The sequence below is a fragment of the Molothrus aeneus genome, chromosome 19 (assembly GCF_037042795.1).
Source record: "Molothrus aeneus isolate 106 chromosome 19, BPBGC_Maene_1.0, whole genome shotgun sequence".
Taxonomy (NCBI): Eukaryota; Metazoa; Chordata; class Aves; order Passeriformes; family Icteridae; genus Molothrus; species Molothrus aeneus.
The window spans coordinates 94,642-109,121 of record NC_089664.1 but is presented as its reverse complement, the minus strand read 5'-3'; the positions used below and the strand labels follow the sequence as shown (position 1 = coordinate 109,121).

Here is a 14,480-nt window from a genome sequence, read left to right as displayed (position 1 = left end):
TCTGCTGGCAACCAGTGTTTTGTAACAAGAATTATTAGGGTTCTTCTGAGGTCTCTTTACCTGGCTAGAGCAAGGTAAGTAACCACAAGTCACTAGCTAGGCATTTTTCTTATAAAGACCCACCCTCAATTAAAAAACAGATTTGGCGCCTTTCTTTTCTTCGTAATTCTGCCTTTGTCGGATAATTATGTTTAAATAAATAATTTTAGAGTTTTTCACTGTTTACCTGGGCATCCCTTTAGGAGTTCCAAAAATCCTTCTGGATGTGCTTATTATCTTCACCTGCTAATGGCTCTAACTGGAGTGTGGGAATAGTTTAGTCTGGGACAGAGGAGCAGGTCTGCTCTGGCTGCTGTGATGGCTGAGCTCTCCTCTAGGCACTGCTGGGCTGCTGCCAAGCACTGCCTGGCATGAGGACCCCTACAGACCAGAAACAGTTCAGCTTAGCAGAGGCAGGAGGAATTGCAGTCATTCCATGTGCCTTCATTGGGATTAACAGCTCTCATGGGTGTTCTCAGCAAGAAGAACAATCAGATTTCAGATGCATAAATTGCAAATCAGAGCAACCTCCACACTGAAGATGGGAGTACTTTGAAACCACATAGTGCTTGCTTAAGAGCTCAGCCCAGAGCTTGACTTACTACTGCAGAGAAAATAGATTTTTAAATTAGTCGGATAGTTTTTTCACATGAAAAGATTTTTAAATTAGTTGGAAAGATTTTTTTCATACCCTAAGTTTGAGGGTGTGTAATGACTCCCAGCATATTTACAGCTGAAGCAAGACAAGGATGCTGAAAGGAAATTCCCACTGCAGGGCCTGTTAGCTGACTAAATTGAAAGGAATAAGATGAATGTGTCTTTACAAAAAACAGACTGTTAATCTGCTTGTAGATAGGGCCAGGGACTTATAGATAGTGAAGAAACAGAAGAAACTACCCAGTTCTAGGAAATGTTACTAATTGACATGGGCCATTGCTCAGCCAAGGCCATGTTAAATTCCTGAACTTTGATAAAAAGAACAAAGGCTTAATAGAATTATGAACAGTGTTTTGCTATATAAAAGAAAAAAAAAAAGGAGGGGTGCACAGAAAAGGCGGACATAGAGTAGCTGATTCAGGAAGTCTGTACCTTCCAAGTACCTCAGCCAATGGGGGAAGGAAGAGAGTGATGCATCCAGGAAATTAGGATAGAAAGGGGGCTGCATTCCCAAACCATTTGAAAGACCCCATGGGAAATGCCTCATGGCCTCTGCCTTTATTCAAATAAAATTACAGGACTCCTCTGTCTCCTTTTTGGACGTAAACCTCTGGCGCTATGAATTTTTCCACACAAAATGGTATTACATTTTTTGTTTGAAAATGTATAACTCTAAGACAAGATGTCTATTATTCTTTAATGCATTTAGGTAGTTTCAAATGTGTTTATTTTAATATAATAGTCTCTTCTTTATACTTACTGGTAAAGCTATCTGTTTTGTAAGTCTCTGCATTGAAGCAAGTTGTTCGTGTATATAAATAAGAACAAAGAGACCACAAGTTACATACACAGGTGTGGTCCTTAAAGTGGAGAACAACAGCAAAGTAACACAAGAATGACAAGAATGTGTCAACAAAGATGAATCACCTCCAGTCCAGAGGGATGGGGAGAAGAATGCTAAGGTGGCCCAAAGGTAACCTAAGACTAAGCCGCAAGGTAAAAATCACCCGAGACATCTCACATGCTAATGTCAGACCACCCTGGTATAGTGAACTGACACTGACTGGAGAACATGCAGAAAAGCATTAGTTAAGGTGACTAGTGAACAAGTTCTGTGCAACTTCTTTGTTGTAACTTGTATAAAAGCCTTCAAAGGCCCCAAGAGAGGTGCCAGCTTAATGAACTATAGCCTAGCAATAATTCTGGGCAGAAAAGCATGAAAGGTCTCAGCTCTTTGTGCTCACTGGCTCCTGCACCAGGCACAGACCTCAGCTCCAACTGAGGGACAACAAAGATAGCTCAGGCTAGCCATCTGTGTCACCCAGATCTAGAAATTTATATCAAAAAAGAGGCAGAACAGACACCATCACAAGATTTCAGAACAACTAGCTAGTACATTTCTTTCCTTATAAGATAAATCAAAGTCAGTTCTAACACCAACTTTTCATGGCCTTAAACTGCAAAAGCCACATTTAAATTTTAGTTTAAGTGATCCTGAGACATCTTGCACATTTTTAGTTACGAAATGAAGACTTCCAGTTCTTCACTGAAATGCAATCACCTTGGACTAAGGAGATGCTGTGAATCATTGGTACCAATACAGCATTTTGGGAGAGGATTTGAAAAATAAATTATCCAAAAGGCATTCAGCCTGGCACAAGGGAAAAATTTCAGGCTGTAATACAGTCAAGCCACTAGAAAAGGGAAAGTCAATTCTCAGTGGTACTAAAGGTACTGGCATGGAGTTGTGCTTCTTGAAGCAGCACCTTTGAACCCTGAGCTGCCCAAGCGGAGGCAGTGCTCAACCATGCTGCAGCTACTGCTTTTCCTTTCAGGTTACCATTTAATTGCACTCCCTGTTTAGCAGTGATGCCGTGAGGACAGATATCTATTTAAACACCTAGAAAAGAAAAAAGAAACAGCATTCCTAAAGGAAGAAAATATTGCTCCTGAAAAGAGATGCTACTTACTGCTGTGACATCCCTGAAGAATTGGGTGGGGTCTCCAAGCCCAGCCACAGACAGCAGAGGAGCACTGGCAGCTAATGCTCCAGCCACGACATTTGGGTATTTCATCCTCAGGTAAGCACTCAGCATTCCTCCATAGCTACCAAAGAGAGACAACAGTTATTTCCTTTAACAGACAATTTGTAATAACTCAGAAGTTCAGGCCAACATTTACAGGCTCACCTAAAGCAAGGTAACAATAAGCTCATGAATATCTGTGATGCCTCATGTTTTCACACATGCTCCGTGATATGCATGATGTTAATGGATACATGTGATGCTTTGTGCCTCATCCTCATGTTGATCCAGTTATGGCCAATGACCAGCACACAGTGCTCTTACTGGCCTTTCCCCAAATGCTCACACCAGCTCTGGTGGGAACATAGCAGCTCAGTTTGCTTCTGTACACAAATGTAAATCCTGCCTCAGTATTTAAATTTGCACCAGCCTGAGCATGTCCCAATAGCTTCACAGCAGAGCAAAGCAGGGTTTGAGTGAAGCACTCACTGTTCAGGGAGAGAAGACACACTGTACATTTTGCATACAAAATGACAAGAACTAGTTAGAACTAGTCAGAACTTTGCCAGGGTTTTGGCAAAAGGTGTCCATGAACGTGGCAGAACAGGCTCGACTCCTGGAAAGTGAAGGCTATTCTCCCTGGGCACCCCAAATAACAGCTGTGTAGTTGATCAGCACAGATACAGGGAAGGGGAAAAGTTAACAAATGCAACAAGAAAAGTCAAAGCTACCTTGGTAGCTTCAATGCCAGGGCGAGAATCTACACATGGATCAAAAGGTACTAGACAGACCCAGGATGACAAAGTCATTAATTTGCTGATGGTTGCAGAGTTCCTCTGAGGCCACTGGGGGTGGCAAATGACATCCCCAAAACACAGATTAAACCTGGTCTAACTCCAAGTTTAAAAGCACTCAATCTCCCTCTGTACCACCTCAAGTGATTCAGTAAATACTGTTCCCACAACACCCATGTGTAAAGCAATTTGCATTTCTCTAGCCCTGGAGACTGGCATTACCTGAAACCTCCTGCAAGTAATTTCAGGTTAATTTGGCACAGTTATAAGCACCAGAAGTGGTCTGTTTTTTCTCTCCCAGGAAATGCTGTGCTTCTCCAGCACTGCCATATTTCAGTGTTCTTCATTTGGGTTTAGTGTGTTCAGGGCTGCTGCACACTGAGCCCTCAATTACACACAGAGAGCTGCAGTCTAACATGCAGCCAGCTAGGAGGTTTTGATGAATCCCTCTCCCATCTTCCTATCCCAGGACAGCTTCTGGGCCTTCCTACTTTAGCTACTGTCCTGATAATCACAATAAAAATCTCCGTGAGATCAACAGTTCCGTCACCACACCGCAACGAGCTGCAGGCTTAATGATAACTATCATGCCAAATGCTTTTTAGTGCACTGCAATTGAATTCAAAGCCCTGCACTTCTGGAAGACTTTTGGAGGGAAGCACCCCTCTACTACGAGAGAGGGGATGCATCAAGAAACAAGGACATCACATCCACCCAGCTGCAGCACAGTGAGCACTCTGGGAAAGGACTGCTGCAAGGAACCAAAGAGAAGCAGAGCAGAATTATGAAAAGGCCTACAATGAAAATGGCTGGATGCTGTTAGAGGTTGTGTTTAATAAAAAGCTCTGTGGCCCCTTGAAAGAATATTTTATCAATTATTAGTTTCCCGTGTTTCCAATGTAAAATGTTTTGATCCTGCAGGATGAATTTCTCATTTTCATAGTTATAGAATATGCTGAGCTGAAAGAGACCCATCATGATCACTAAGCCTAACTCCTGGCCCTATGCAGGACACTCCAAGTATCCCACCCTGTGCCTGGGAGCGTTGTTCACACTCTTTTCAAATTCAAACAGGCTTGGTGTATGACCACTTCCCTGGGGATCCTGTTCCAGTGTTCAAACACTCTCTGGGTGTAAACATTTTCTTGATATCCGATCTAAACCTCCCTTGACACAGATTCATGCTGTTTCCTTGAGTCCTATCACTGGTCATGAGTGAAGAGATCAGTACTATCCCTCCACAGGATACTGAAGAGGGCAGTGAGGTGAGGTTTTCCCTCAGTTTCCTTCAGACTGAACAAACCAAGCCATCTTAGTCACTCCTCATAAGGCCTCCCCTTCAGACCCTTCCCTATCTTCATGGCCCTCCTTTGGACACTCTCTAATAGCTTAATGTATTTACATATTTACATTGTGGTACCCTAAACAAGGTGACGCCACCTCAGTGCAGAGCAGCACAGTGGGATAACTGCCACCCTGACTCAGCCAGCAATGATGCCCCCTAGGACATGGTTGGCCCTCCTGGCTGCCAGGGCACTACTGACTCACATCCAGTATACCATTGGACTCCCAGGTCGCTTCCCACAGCTGCTCTCCAGCCTCTCATTCCCCACTCCATACACACAGCCAGTGCTGCCCCATCCTAGGTGAAAAACCAAGCTCTTGCCGTTTGGAAACTTCATACAGTTGGTGATTGTCCATCTGTCTGACTTACTGGTTTGACGCTGGCACAATGCCAGTGCCTCCATGAGACTACTCTCTCCCTGGTTTCTGCTGTGAGATGTGACCAGGAATAAGCAAAGCAGGCTCCCACTTAGGAAAAAAAAATATTAACTAAACTACAAGGAAAAAAAAAATAAAACACAAGGAAAATGAAAACTTCACAAATACATCTCCTCCTCCTCCACCAAATTCCCAATACAATACATCCCCCAAATCATTGACTCTCACTCCGGCACCACCCTTCAGAATACTCAATCCTCAGTTCATCAAGAGGAGGAGGAGTCCTCCTTGTGCCAATGGTGACCTCTTCCTTTCATGTCCAGTGCTCTCACCACTGAACACGGACCAGAGCTGCTTCTACGGTCGACTTTTAAGGATGCTTCATCCCACTGCAAAAAGGCACAGTCTCAATTTTGGGACATCTGTCCCCCCCATATTTTTCACCCCCTGGGGCCGAGGGGTACCCACACCGAACCCTCTTGGTCCTGAGGCATTGCCTCCCCCCAGAATGCAGTCCCTGTATCACAAGGAAACATGGCTCTGTCCACGGCTACACACAAAGAGTCCAGCATAAGCTACTCCATCATCTCTTCCACCTGCGTTCTTCTCTATTTCTCTCATGGCCCATTTCCTCTTATCTCATCTCTATCTCTCTTCTCATTTAGCTCCAGGAGGATTAGCATTTGTAAGGTTTCCATCATCCAAGAAAAGGGTTAAAAATCTGAGGCTCTGTCTGTCCAGAACTCCCACGGCTGCCCAGCCGGGCACCTTCTCACCACACCCACCCTTCTCCTTCTTGGCCAGCCACTATTAAATTTCAAGGTGGCACAAGCCACAGGCACCAGTCTCTCTCTCTCTCTGTCTCTCCTAGAGGAGTTGGGGGGGGGGGGGGGGGGGGGCTGCCCAATGCCTCTCAGTGCTCCTCCACCCTTCCATCCTGCAGGGGCCTTCACCTCCCTTCTGGCCAGGGGCCCAGCCTACCTCACCGGGCTGGGTGGCTTCCCCTGCCCCGCCCAGCCCGCAGCCAGGCAGGGGAGATCTGAACCTTTCCCTGACCGGAACCCAAGAGAGCCTCCCAGGGGAGAGCCCTGCTTTTAACCCCGTGTTCTCAGAGGCGCATCCAATGTCCCAATGGCCACATTAGGTGCCAGTATTAAAATCTGAGCACCCATTGGCCTGACCACAGCATCCCAGAAAACATATTTCCGGTCAAACCACCACATGAGGTCTCTCTGCAGGGCCTCCATGCCTTCAAGGGAGTCAACGGCTCTTCCCAGTTTAGTGCTGTTGGCAAACTGACTTAGTATTCCTTCAAGTCCTGCATCCAGGTCGTTAATAAAGATGTAGAAGAGAAGAGGGCTGAGGATGGAGCCCTGCAGAATCCCACTAGTGACTGGACACCAGCCTGGTGTTACCCCAGACACTGTAACTCTTTGTGCCAACCAGTGGACAGTTGCTCACCCATCATATGCGGGACATTTTGCCCAGAAAAATCTTTGGAAGAGATAGCATCAAAAGGTTTGCTGAAGTCCAAAATAATGACATTCACTGGCTCTCCTAGATTAAGCAGGTGGGTTACCCCATCATAGAAAGAAATCAGGTTCAACATGCAGGACTTTGCCCTCCTGAAGCTAGCTGCGACCAATGACTGCATTGCTGTCCAGGTGTTCCCAGAATAATATTTACCATGATCTTCTCAGATTCTACCATGACAGGCCTGTAGTTTGCAGGGTCCTCCTTCCTGCCCTTCTTGAAAATTGGGACAATATTTGCCAGCTTCCAGTCTCTGGATTCCCAAACTTGCTCAAAAATCATCAAGACAGGTTTTGCAATGACATCAGCAGGTCTTTGAGGATTCTTGGATGAATCCAGCCTGACCTCATAGATTTGTAGGGATCCAGATGGAGCAGCAGATCCTGCACATATTCAGGGTCAACACGGAGCTGATTATTCTTACATTCATGGTCCTCCAGCTCAAGACACTGGGGCCCTTTTGGTCTGTCAACCATGGTGAAGACAGGCAAAGAATGCAATAAACACCTCTGCCTTGTGGCAGGGACCTTTCTGTCCCTGTTTGTGAGGTGACCATCCTCATCCTGGAACAGGCCAATGTTATTTCTACATTGCCTTTCACAATTAATATACTTAAAAAACTCTTTTTATCGTTCTCCAGTTTTGGCAATTTCAACTCAAATTAAGCTTTAATCACATGAATTTTCTCCCTATAGAGGGGGAGCAGTGTCTCTGTATTCTTCTCATGTCACCTGACCTTCCTTCCACTGGGCATACAACCTCCTTTTTCATCTTATTTCCAAGAGAAGATCCCTGTTCAGCCAAGCTGGTCTTCTGCCTCACCTGCCTGACTTTCAACATTTGGGAATTGCTACTCCTTTGCCCTTAACAGGTGACATTTAAAAAGTAACCAACACAGATGGACCCCATCACCTACAAAAACATTTCCCTAGGGGACTTTACTCAATAATTCCCTGAGCAGCCTGAAGTCTGCTGAAGTCTCTCCTCATGGCCAGAGTTGAGGTTTTGCTGGCACTTTTCCTCCTGTCAAAAGAGATTTTAAACTCGATGGCTTCATGGTTGCAGTGGTCAGAACAGCTGCCAACCCCCACTTTGCTCACAAAATCCTCTCTGTTGACAAGCAGTAGATCAAGAAGGGTATCTTTCCAATTCTGCTCCTTAAAGAACTGTGCCATAAAGTTGTCATCAGGGTTTTTTCAGGGCATCTCCTGGCCTAGATTGTACTGTGTGATTCTCCCAGCTGATTTCTGGCAAGCTGAAGTCCCCCATAAGGACAAGGGAAGTTGAATTGAAAGCATCCTTAGTTTCTTGAAGAATCATTTGTTTGCATCATCATCCTCTCTGGGAGATCCAAAGTAGACTCCCGCAGTGACATCTGCATTATTTATTTGTCCTTTGATTCTTACCCAGGGGCTTTCAACTGTGCCATTGCCAACTACGAGCTCCAGACATTCTATCCCTTCCACTACAATGACATTGCCTCGCCTCTTCTGCCCTATCCCTCCTGAAGAGCCTGTAACCATCCAACAGGGCACTCCAGTCATAGGACTTGTCCTACCAGACTTCACTTTTGCTATCGGTGCCAAATTTCTGGGCTTGGGCCTAAGCTTTGAACTCCTCTTGTCTCTTGTTTGTTCCTTATGCTGTATGCATTAGTGTAGAAACATTTCAGGTGAGGTTCATTGTAGCCAACACCTCGTGAAAGCAGATTGAGGGACCCCATTAGTGCTTGTTTTCTCAGGTTTTGGCACACCATCACATTGCTTATGACTAGCAAGGCTGCTATTTTCCCTTTACCCTTTCCAAGCTATTTTTTTCTGCAGCTTTGGATGATTCAGACATCGAAGAAGCTTAGAAACATCCAGTCAGGGGTGCTTCTCCAAAGCAACCACAAATGGAGACTAATTCCTGATGGGAAAGAAGAGTGGGACCTGGTTATGAGCTCATGGGAGCCGAGGCACAGGCACATCTACTCTCAAAAGGATAGCTTAAAGCTCTACCTTGAGAACAAAAGAGATCTACAGCAGCATAACTTTGGCTGGAAAAGGATGCAGAGAAGGGAAGGAGTCCACACAATACTTACCTGCCTCCGAAAGCGATGACAGGGCAGTCTGCAGCACCGAACTGCTGCTTAAGCTCAGTAATGAGCACTGCATAGTCAGCAAGGGCTTGTTCCACGGTGAGCAGAGCAGTCTTCTTCAACTGTGTTGACTCAATTCCAAAGGGAAGAGACTTCCCATAGTACCTCTGAAATGAAAGAGATACACTATGGCAATGCTCCTATGGGTCTTCTCTACTTTCACCATAGAGCTGGGCTAATTGTGCACTAATATGAAGAGGTAACAGAGTATGAGACATCCTCTAACTTGTCCATAAGTGAGGAAGTGCCTTGTCTTCTGCACCTGATACAGACACTTTCAGGACAGATCATGGAGTGAATGGCCAGGACATTACAGCGGCTTCAGTGGGTGTCAAGTGGGTTCTCAGCACATGTATCTCTCCTGAAATTCCCAGCTACAAAAGGGAACAGGATAATCTCTTCATGCCTAAGATGACAGATAGTAGATTTAATAGTGTGGAAAAGGTTGGCTTGGGACTTTTCCCAAGTAGAGACTTGGGACTTTTCTCAGGGTAGAGAGATTAAATATTATCCAAACAAAGTATCTCTCTACTCCAAAATGGAGTTTAAGGCCTGTAGAAACTACTTACAAAAACAATTCATTCATGGCATAGGCTGTACTGAAACAGCAGTCTGTATCCTGGAGTGCTGGGAGGTATAGTAAAAAATTACTCAAAAGCCATGATTACAAAAGGAAGATCTGCTGTTATGGGGAGAAAGATTATACCAGGTCTGACTCAGCTCCACAGGAAGAAATGGTACGACTATTCCAGACCTTCAGAAAGCTGAATTTGGTAACACTGAACAGAAGAGGACTCTAAAGAATGCATGACTAAAATACTCACATGTTCAGCAAAAATGACAAGTGCTTGCTGTTCCTCTGCTAATTCAAATATGAAGTCAGAGTTCTGAGCAAAAGTCCAGATGTCACCTTCATTGCCAGTATAGAAAAAGATGGGTCCAAATCCTTTCTTCCAGAACTTTACTGAGGCAATTGAAAGAAAGAAATTAAAAATTAAAATTAAAAAAAAAAACCAAAACCCACAAAAAAACCACATAATACCCCCCAAAACACAACAAAGAATATGTGCATGAAATGAGTCAATTTTTGATTTTGGGCAGGAGGTTAACAAGGAAGAACTCCGTGAACAGGCTGATTCCTGAGACCTGATCTGGGAACACAAAGTGTTAGGCTCCAGAAATCTCTCATTTGGGTGGGGGTAAATAAGAGCTTCCATAAGATCACTACATGGCCTGAAAATTTCACTTCTGCCTGAAAAATACCTAAAATCTCAAGTTCTGCAAGTCCTTTGCAGACAGCTGCCCCCCAAAAGAGTGATTTCCCATTTATAGACCCTTTTTAGCCCAACTCACTCCAAAACATTTGCACAGCTAAATCTTCACACAAAACTGACATTAGGGAATTGTCTGCATCTTTCTGATACTCCTGCTCTAAGGTATAAAGTTGTAAATTACATATCATAGGATGGTTTGAGCTGGGGGTGAACCATCAAAGACCATCCAGTTCAAGCCCCCTGCCACGGGCAAAGACACCGCCAACTGGACCAAGCTGCTACAAGTCCTGTGCAATCTCGCCTTGAACATTTCCAGGGATGGGGAAGCCACAGCTTCTCTGGGCAGCCTGTGCCAGGGCCTCCCCACTCCCACAGGGAAGAATGTCTTCCTTATGTCCAATCCAAATTCACCATCTGTCAACTGCAAACCATTGCCCCTTGCCCTATCACTACTGGCTTTGGCAAAAAGCTCCCCCCCCCGTTTTTTCACAAACGTTCTGTAAGTACTGGAAGGCTGCAATAAGGTTTGCCCAGAGCCTTTTCTTCTCCAGGCTGAACAAACGCACTCTCCCAACCTGTCTCCAGAGCAGAGGGGCCCCAGATGCCATGAGACAAGGGAAAGCTTCAGACAAGCCCTGCCTTAGCCTCAAATTTTCACAACATTTTAAATTTAAGGAATCACTCTGGCTCACAGTTCTAACGACAGCAAATAAGATCTACTTATAAAAATGAATTATTTATTAAACAGACAAGAGATAACAGACAAAAGATCTTAACCACAACTACTCACTACACAGTATAAAACTAAAGAACAGTAAACCAGAGAACAGTGCACTATATCAAAGTATCTGTATTAAAACAGGCAAAAGTAACAGTATTGATTAGGAGTCAAATGTAATTTACCACCGAAATGGTGATAATGTAGAGATTCCTTCACTCAACCCCTGGGGAGTAACCAAGAAGCAGATGTCCCTGCTCATAGGAGAAACTCCACATATTTCCAGAAAATATATATATATATATTTGCAGATTTCTGCTTTGTGAAGCAGAATCTATAGCAGATTTCTGCTTTGTGAAAGTTAGGGGTGACTTTTATAGTTATAAAGTGAACAGCTATCAGTCAGTCAAAATCCAGCTTATCTTGTCAGATCTCATGTCAACAGTAAGGTATCTATTGGCAGTTGGGAAGTACCAGACCAGTGTGAACCTATGGGCCCAAAACACTCAGAATAACATGGCTTTTCCTGTTTGAATTATCTGACTGGCTAACAAACAACAGATAAGCTCTTGGGAGAGGATGAGATGCTCTGCTACACAAGCTCTCAGATAATCACTGGGGCTTCCTCTGGACTCACTCCAGCAGCTCCACATCCTTCTTGTGCTGAGGTCCCTGGGCCTGGAGGCAGTTCTACCAGTGGGGTCCCGGTAGAACTGCCTCCCTCTACCTGAGCAGAGGGACCGAATTCCCCCACACACCTGCTGCCCACACTGTGGGGAGGAGCCCAGGATATGCTGATATATGTTATATATGTAACACACACGCATATGTGTGTGTGTATATATATGATGATATATGAAGATAATGTGCTTCATCCTCAGATCACTTTATAACTGAATGCAAATTGATACTGGCAGGACAAGCTGAGCTGTGATGCTAACACTGGCTTATCTAACAAACAGTTGCTCTAATGCTTGCTGACTTTTAACAAACATTTGATTTTAGCTTAGTGATAAACTGCACAGGAATTAGGAGGGATAATAAATAGTTTTCTTCAATGACGAACCTCAGACCGTCAGTTAAGTGTTGATTTCAACATATCATCCAAAGAGCCCCTGAACAACAGTTGTCCCACGGATGTTGCTGTCACATGAGGCTGTTTCCATGAACAGAGAGGCCCAAATTTAATTCTTGGCATTCTCAGCACAGAACTGACAAAGCCAGATTTGGCTTGAAATGGGATTTGAAACCTCTCATTAGTGAAACTGCTCCTCTTCATTAACAAAGAGGTCAACTGACTATGATGCATTTGCTTTGGATACTGGGTAGGTAACTGGAGTGCTCTGTGTTCTCTTTCCTCTGGCTCTTCTCCTCATGTGCTTCATGGCTGCTGGAGTAAACAACCTTCACAGAAGCCAAAACCAAACCAGATGGGCTCCTTAGAAAGGTACCTATTTTTTTATTGAAATCCTGGGGAATTGCTAGCTAAACTCAAGAGTATCAGATTCCCTGTTGTGAAATTAGTTTTTGTTTTCTTGCTGATAATCTGAAAGTCTCATATTGAACAAAAAAAAAAAAACAGTACAGGGAAATGGAATCACAGGAATTTTGAGTAAGAAACTCTCTATAAACCAGCAGAACGGCACTGATATTTTACTCCTCACAAATCTTATTCAGCTCTGCCCAGGACTCACAGATAAAACATAACGCTTTAAAAGAAAACAAATAGAAGTTGCACAATGCTTTAAACCATGTAATTCCAACATTCTGTTCAAAAAGGGCCACCTAATTAGTGAAATCGCAGCCTTGGGTATGCTCTCAAAATTAGTGGCATATTCATATCTTTGGGTTGAACTGATCCATGAATTCATGCCTGGTGAAACACACAACTTGGCACAGGTGCTGAACAAGCTGCAGAGCAGCTGGAGCATCTTAAGACCCCAATGCAGCTGGGAGGCAGCAGCAGGTGGGCACGAAGCTGGGCAGTGCTCACATCTGTTGCTATTCCCAAGTCCACCTTTTCTTCCTCCCTACAATTTGCTCCCCAATTCTTCTGCATAGGCAGGGTTGAAAAACATGTGACACTGGTTATGGAAATTGCTGTATTTTTAGCCACATGCTATTTAAAAAGGCCTTTTCTCTTTTACTGTCAGTGATCCAAAAATGAGACACGGCTGGCTCCTTGTTGGCAGTGCTCATTCTTTCACATGGATTAAGCTATCTATAGTTGCACAAGTTTAAATAATGCAAACCACTAACCCAAGAGGGTTGAGTTAGTGATTTGCATTTTACTCCTCTACTCCTAAAAATGATCAGTACAGAGTGCAACATTTCAGTCACTATTTGTTTTTCCTGACACATTCAGAACACTCGATTACATATATTTGTAAGAGATGCTGGCGCCAACTGAAGACACACACACAGAGCCAGCGCCAGTGCAAGCTTAACACAGTCCCTTGCTTCTAGTCTACTCTTGCTCCAGAGAGGTCAGTCCCCACAATCCCCTTTGCACCACACAGCCAGAACAGAAGGCAAGGAGTGAATTCCAGACCGGTTTGTGCTGGAAAGGACCTTAAAGCTCATCCAGTTCCACCCCTCTGTCACGGGCAAGGACACCTTCCACTACCCCAGGGTGCTCCAAACCCTGTCCAACCTGGCCTTGGACACTTCTAGGGATGGAGTAGCCACAGCTCCTCTACATAACCTGTGCCAGGGCCTCCCCCACCCTCACAGGAAGAATTCCTTTCTAATATACAGTCTAAGCCTACTCTCAATTTAAAGCCAGGCCCCCTTGTTCTATAAGTACATGCCTTTATCCAAAGTGGATTAAAAAGGAAAGGAGAATATAGACAATGCTGGGGAATGCCTGGCTCGTACAGGGCTGGCCCGTGGCTAACACTGATTCTTGGCTGCCCAGTGCTCTAGCTCCTACTTTACATTGGAACAGAGGCAGTTAAAACTTGAGCAGAAAGGAATCCAGCCCAAAGCCACAGCACCCACGGGACCTACCCGACACCAGGTACCGCTGCGGGAAGGTCTCGTTGCCGCAGGTCTCGAAGCTGAAGTGGTCCCGCACCTGCGGAAAGAGCCGCTCCTCCAGGCCGGGCCACACGACCCGGGCAGCTGGAGGGGGCATCATCAATCAGCACAGGGGAAACCGACAACAGAAGAGGTTCACCCGGTACGGCACAACCCAGCCTGGGAACTGGGACCCGGGGAGCTCGGAGCGCCCTCTCGGTGCACCCCAGGCTGGCTGAGGGCTCCGGCCCAGCGAGGCTAGTTCGGAGTCCTACCCAGGGCCTGGAAAAGCTAATAGAGGGTCCCGTCCATGAGAGGGCCGGGGCTCTGGCCGAGGAAAGAGGAAGTCAGGCAGCAGGGTCCGGCCGGAGGAGAAGGGGTGACAGGCAGAAGGGTCCAACCCGAAACACGCACCGGGAGCAGCGCGGGCGAACGGCAGCGGCAGAAACAGCAGCAGGGCCGAGAGCAGCAGCAGCAGCAACTCCATAGCAGCCGCTCCACCTGCACCGCGCAGCGAGCGCCGCCCCGCAGGCACCGGTCAAGTGACCCCCCGCTTCTGGA

At 45.4% G+C, this 14,480-nt stretch overlaps 1 protein-coding gene across 2 annotated transcripts in view; it reads right to left on the bottom strand.

Moving 5' to 3' along the window:
* Positions 1-14,480, bottom strand: part of DPP7 (dipeptidyl peptidase 7) — a 27,553-nt gene extending 13,073 nt beyond the window's left edge. The window contains exons 1-5 of one of the 2 annotated variants that reach the window (XM_066563122.1): positions 14,334-14,480; positions 13,911-14,024; positions 9,734-9,873; positions 8,853-9,016; positions 2,667-2,802 (exon numbers count right to left, since the gene is read on the bottom strand). In XM_066563122.1, the coding sequence (XP_066419219.1) occupies positions 2,667-2,802; positions 8,853-9,016; positions 9,734-9,873; positions 13,911-14,024; positions 14,334-14,406 (627 nt within the window). In that variant the 5' untranslated portion in view covers positions 14,407-14,480. The remainder of the gene's footprint in view (positions 1-2,666; positions 2,803-8,852; positions 9,017-9,733; positions 9,874-13,910; positions 14,025-14,333) is intronic. The other variant, XM_066563121.1, reaches the window with a different exon arrangement.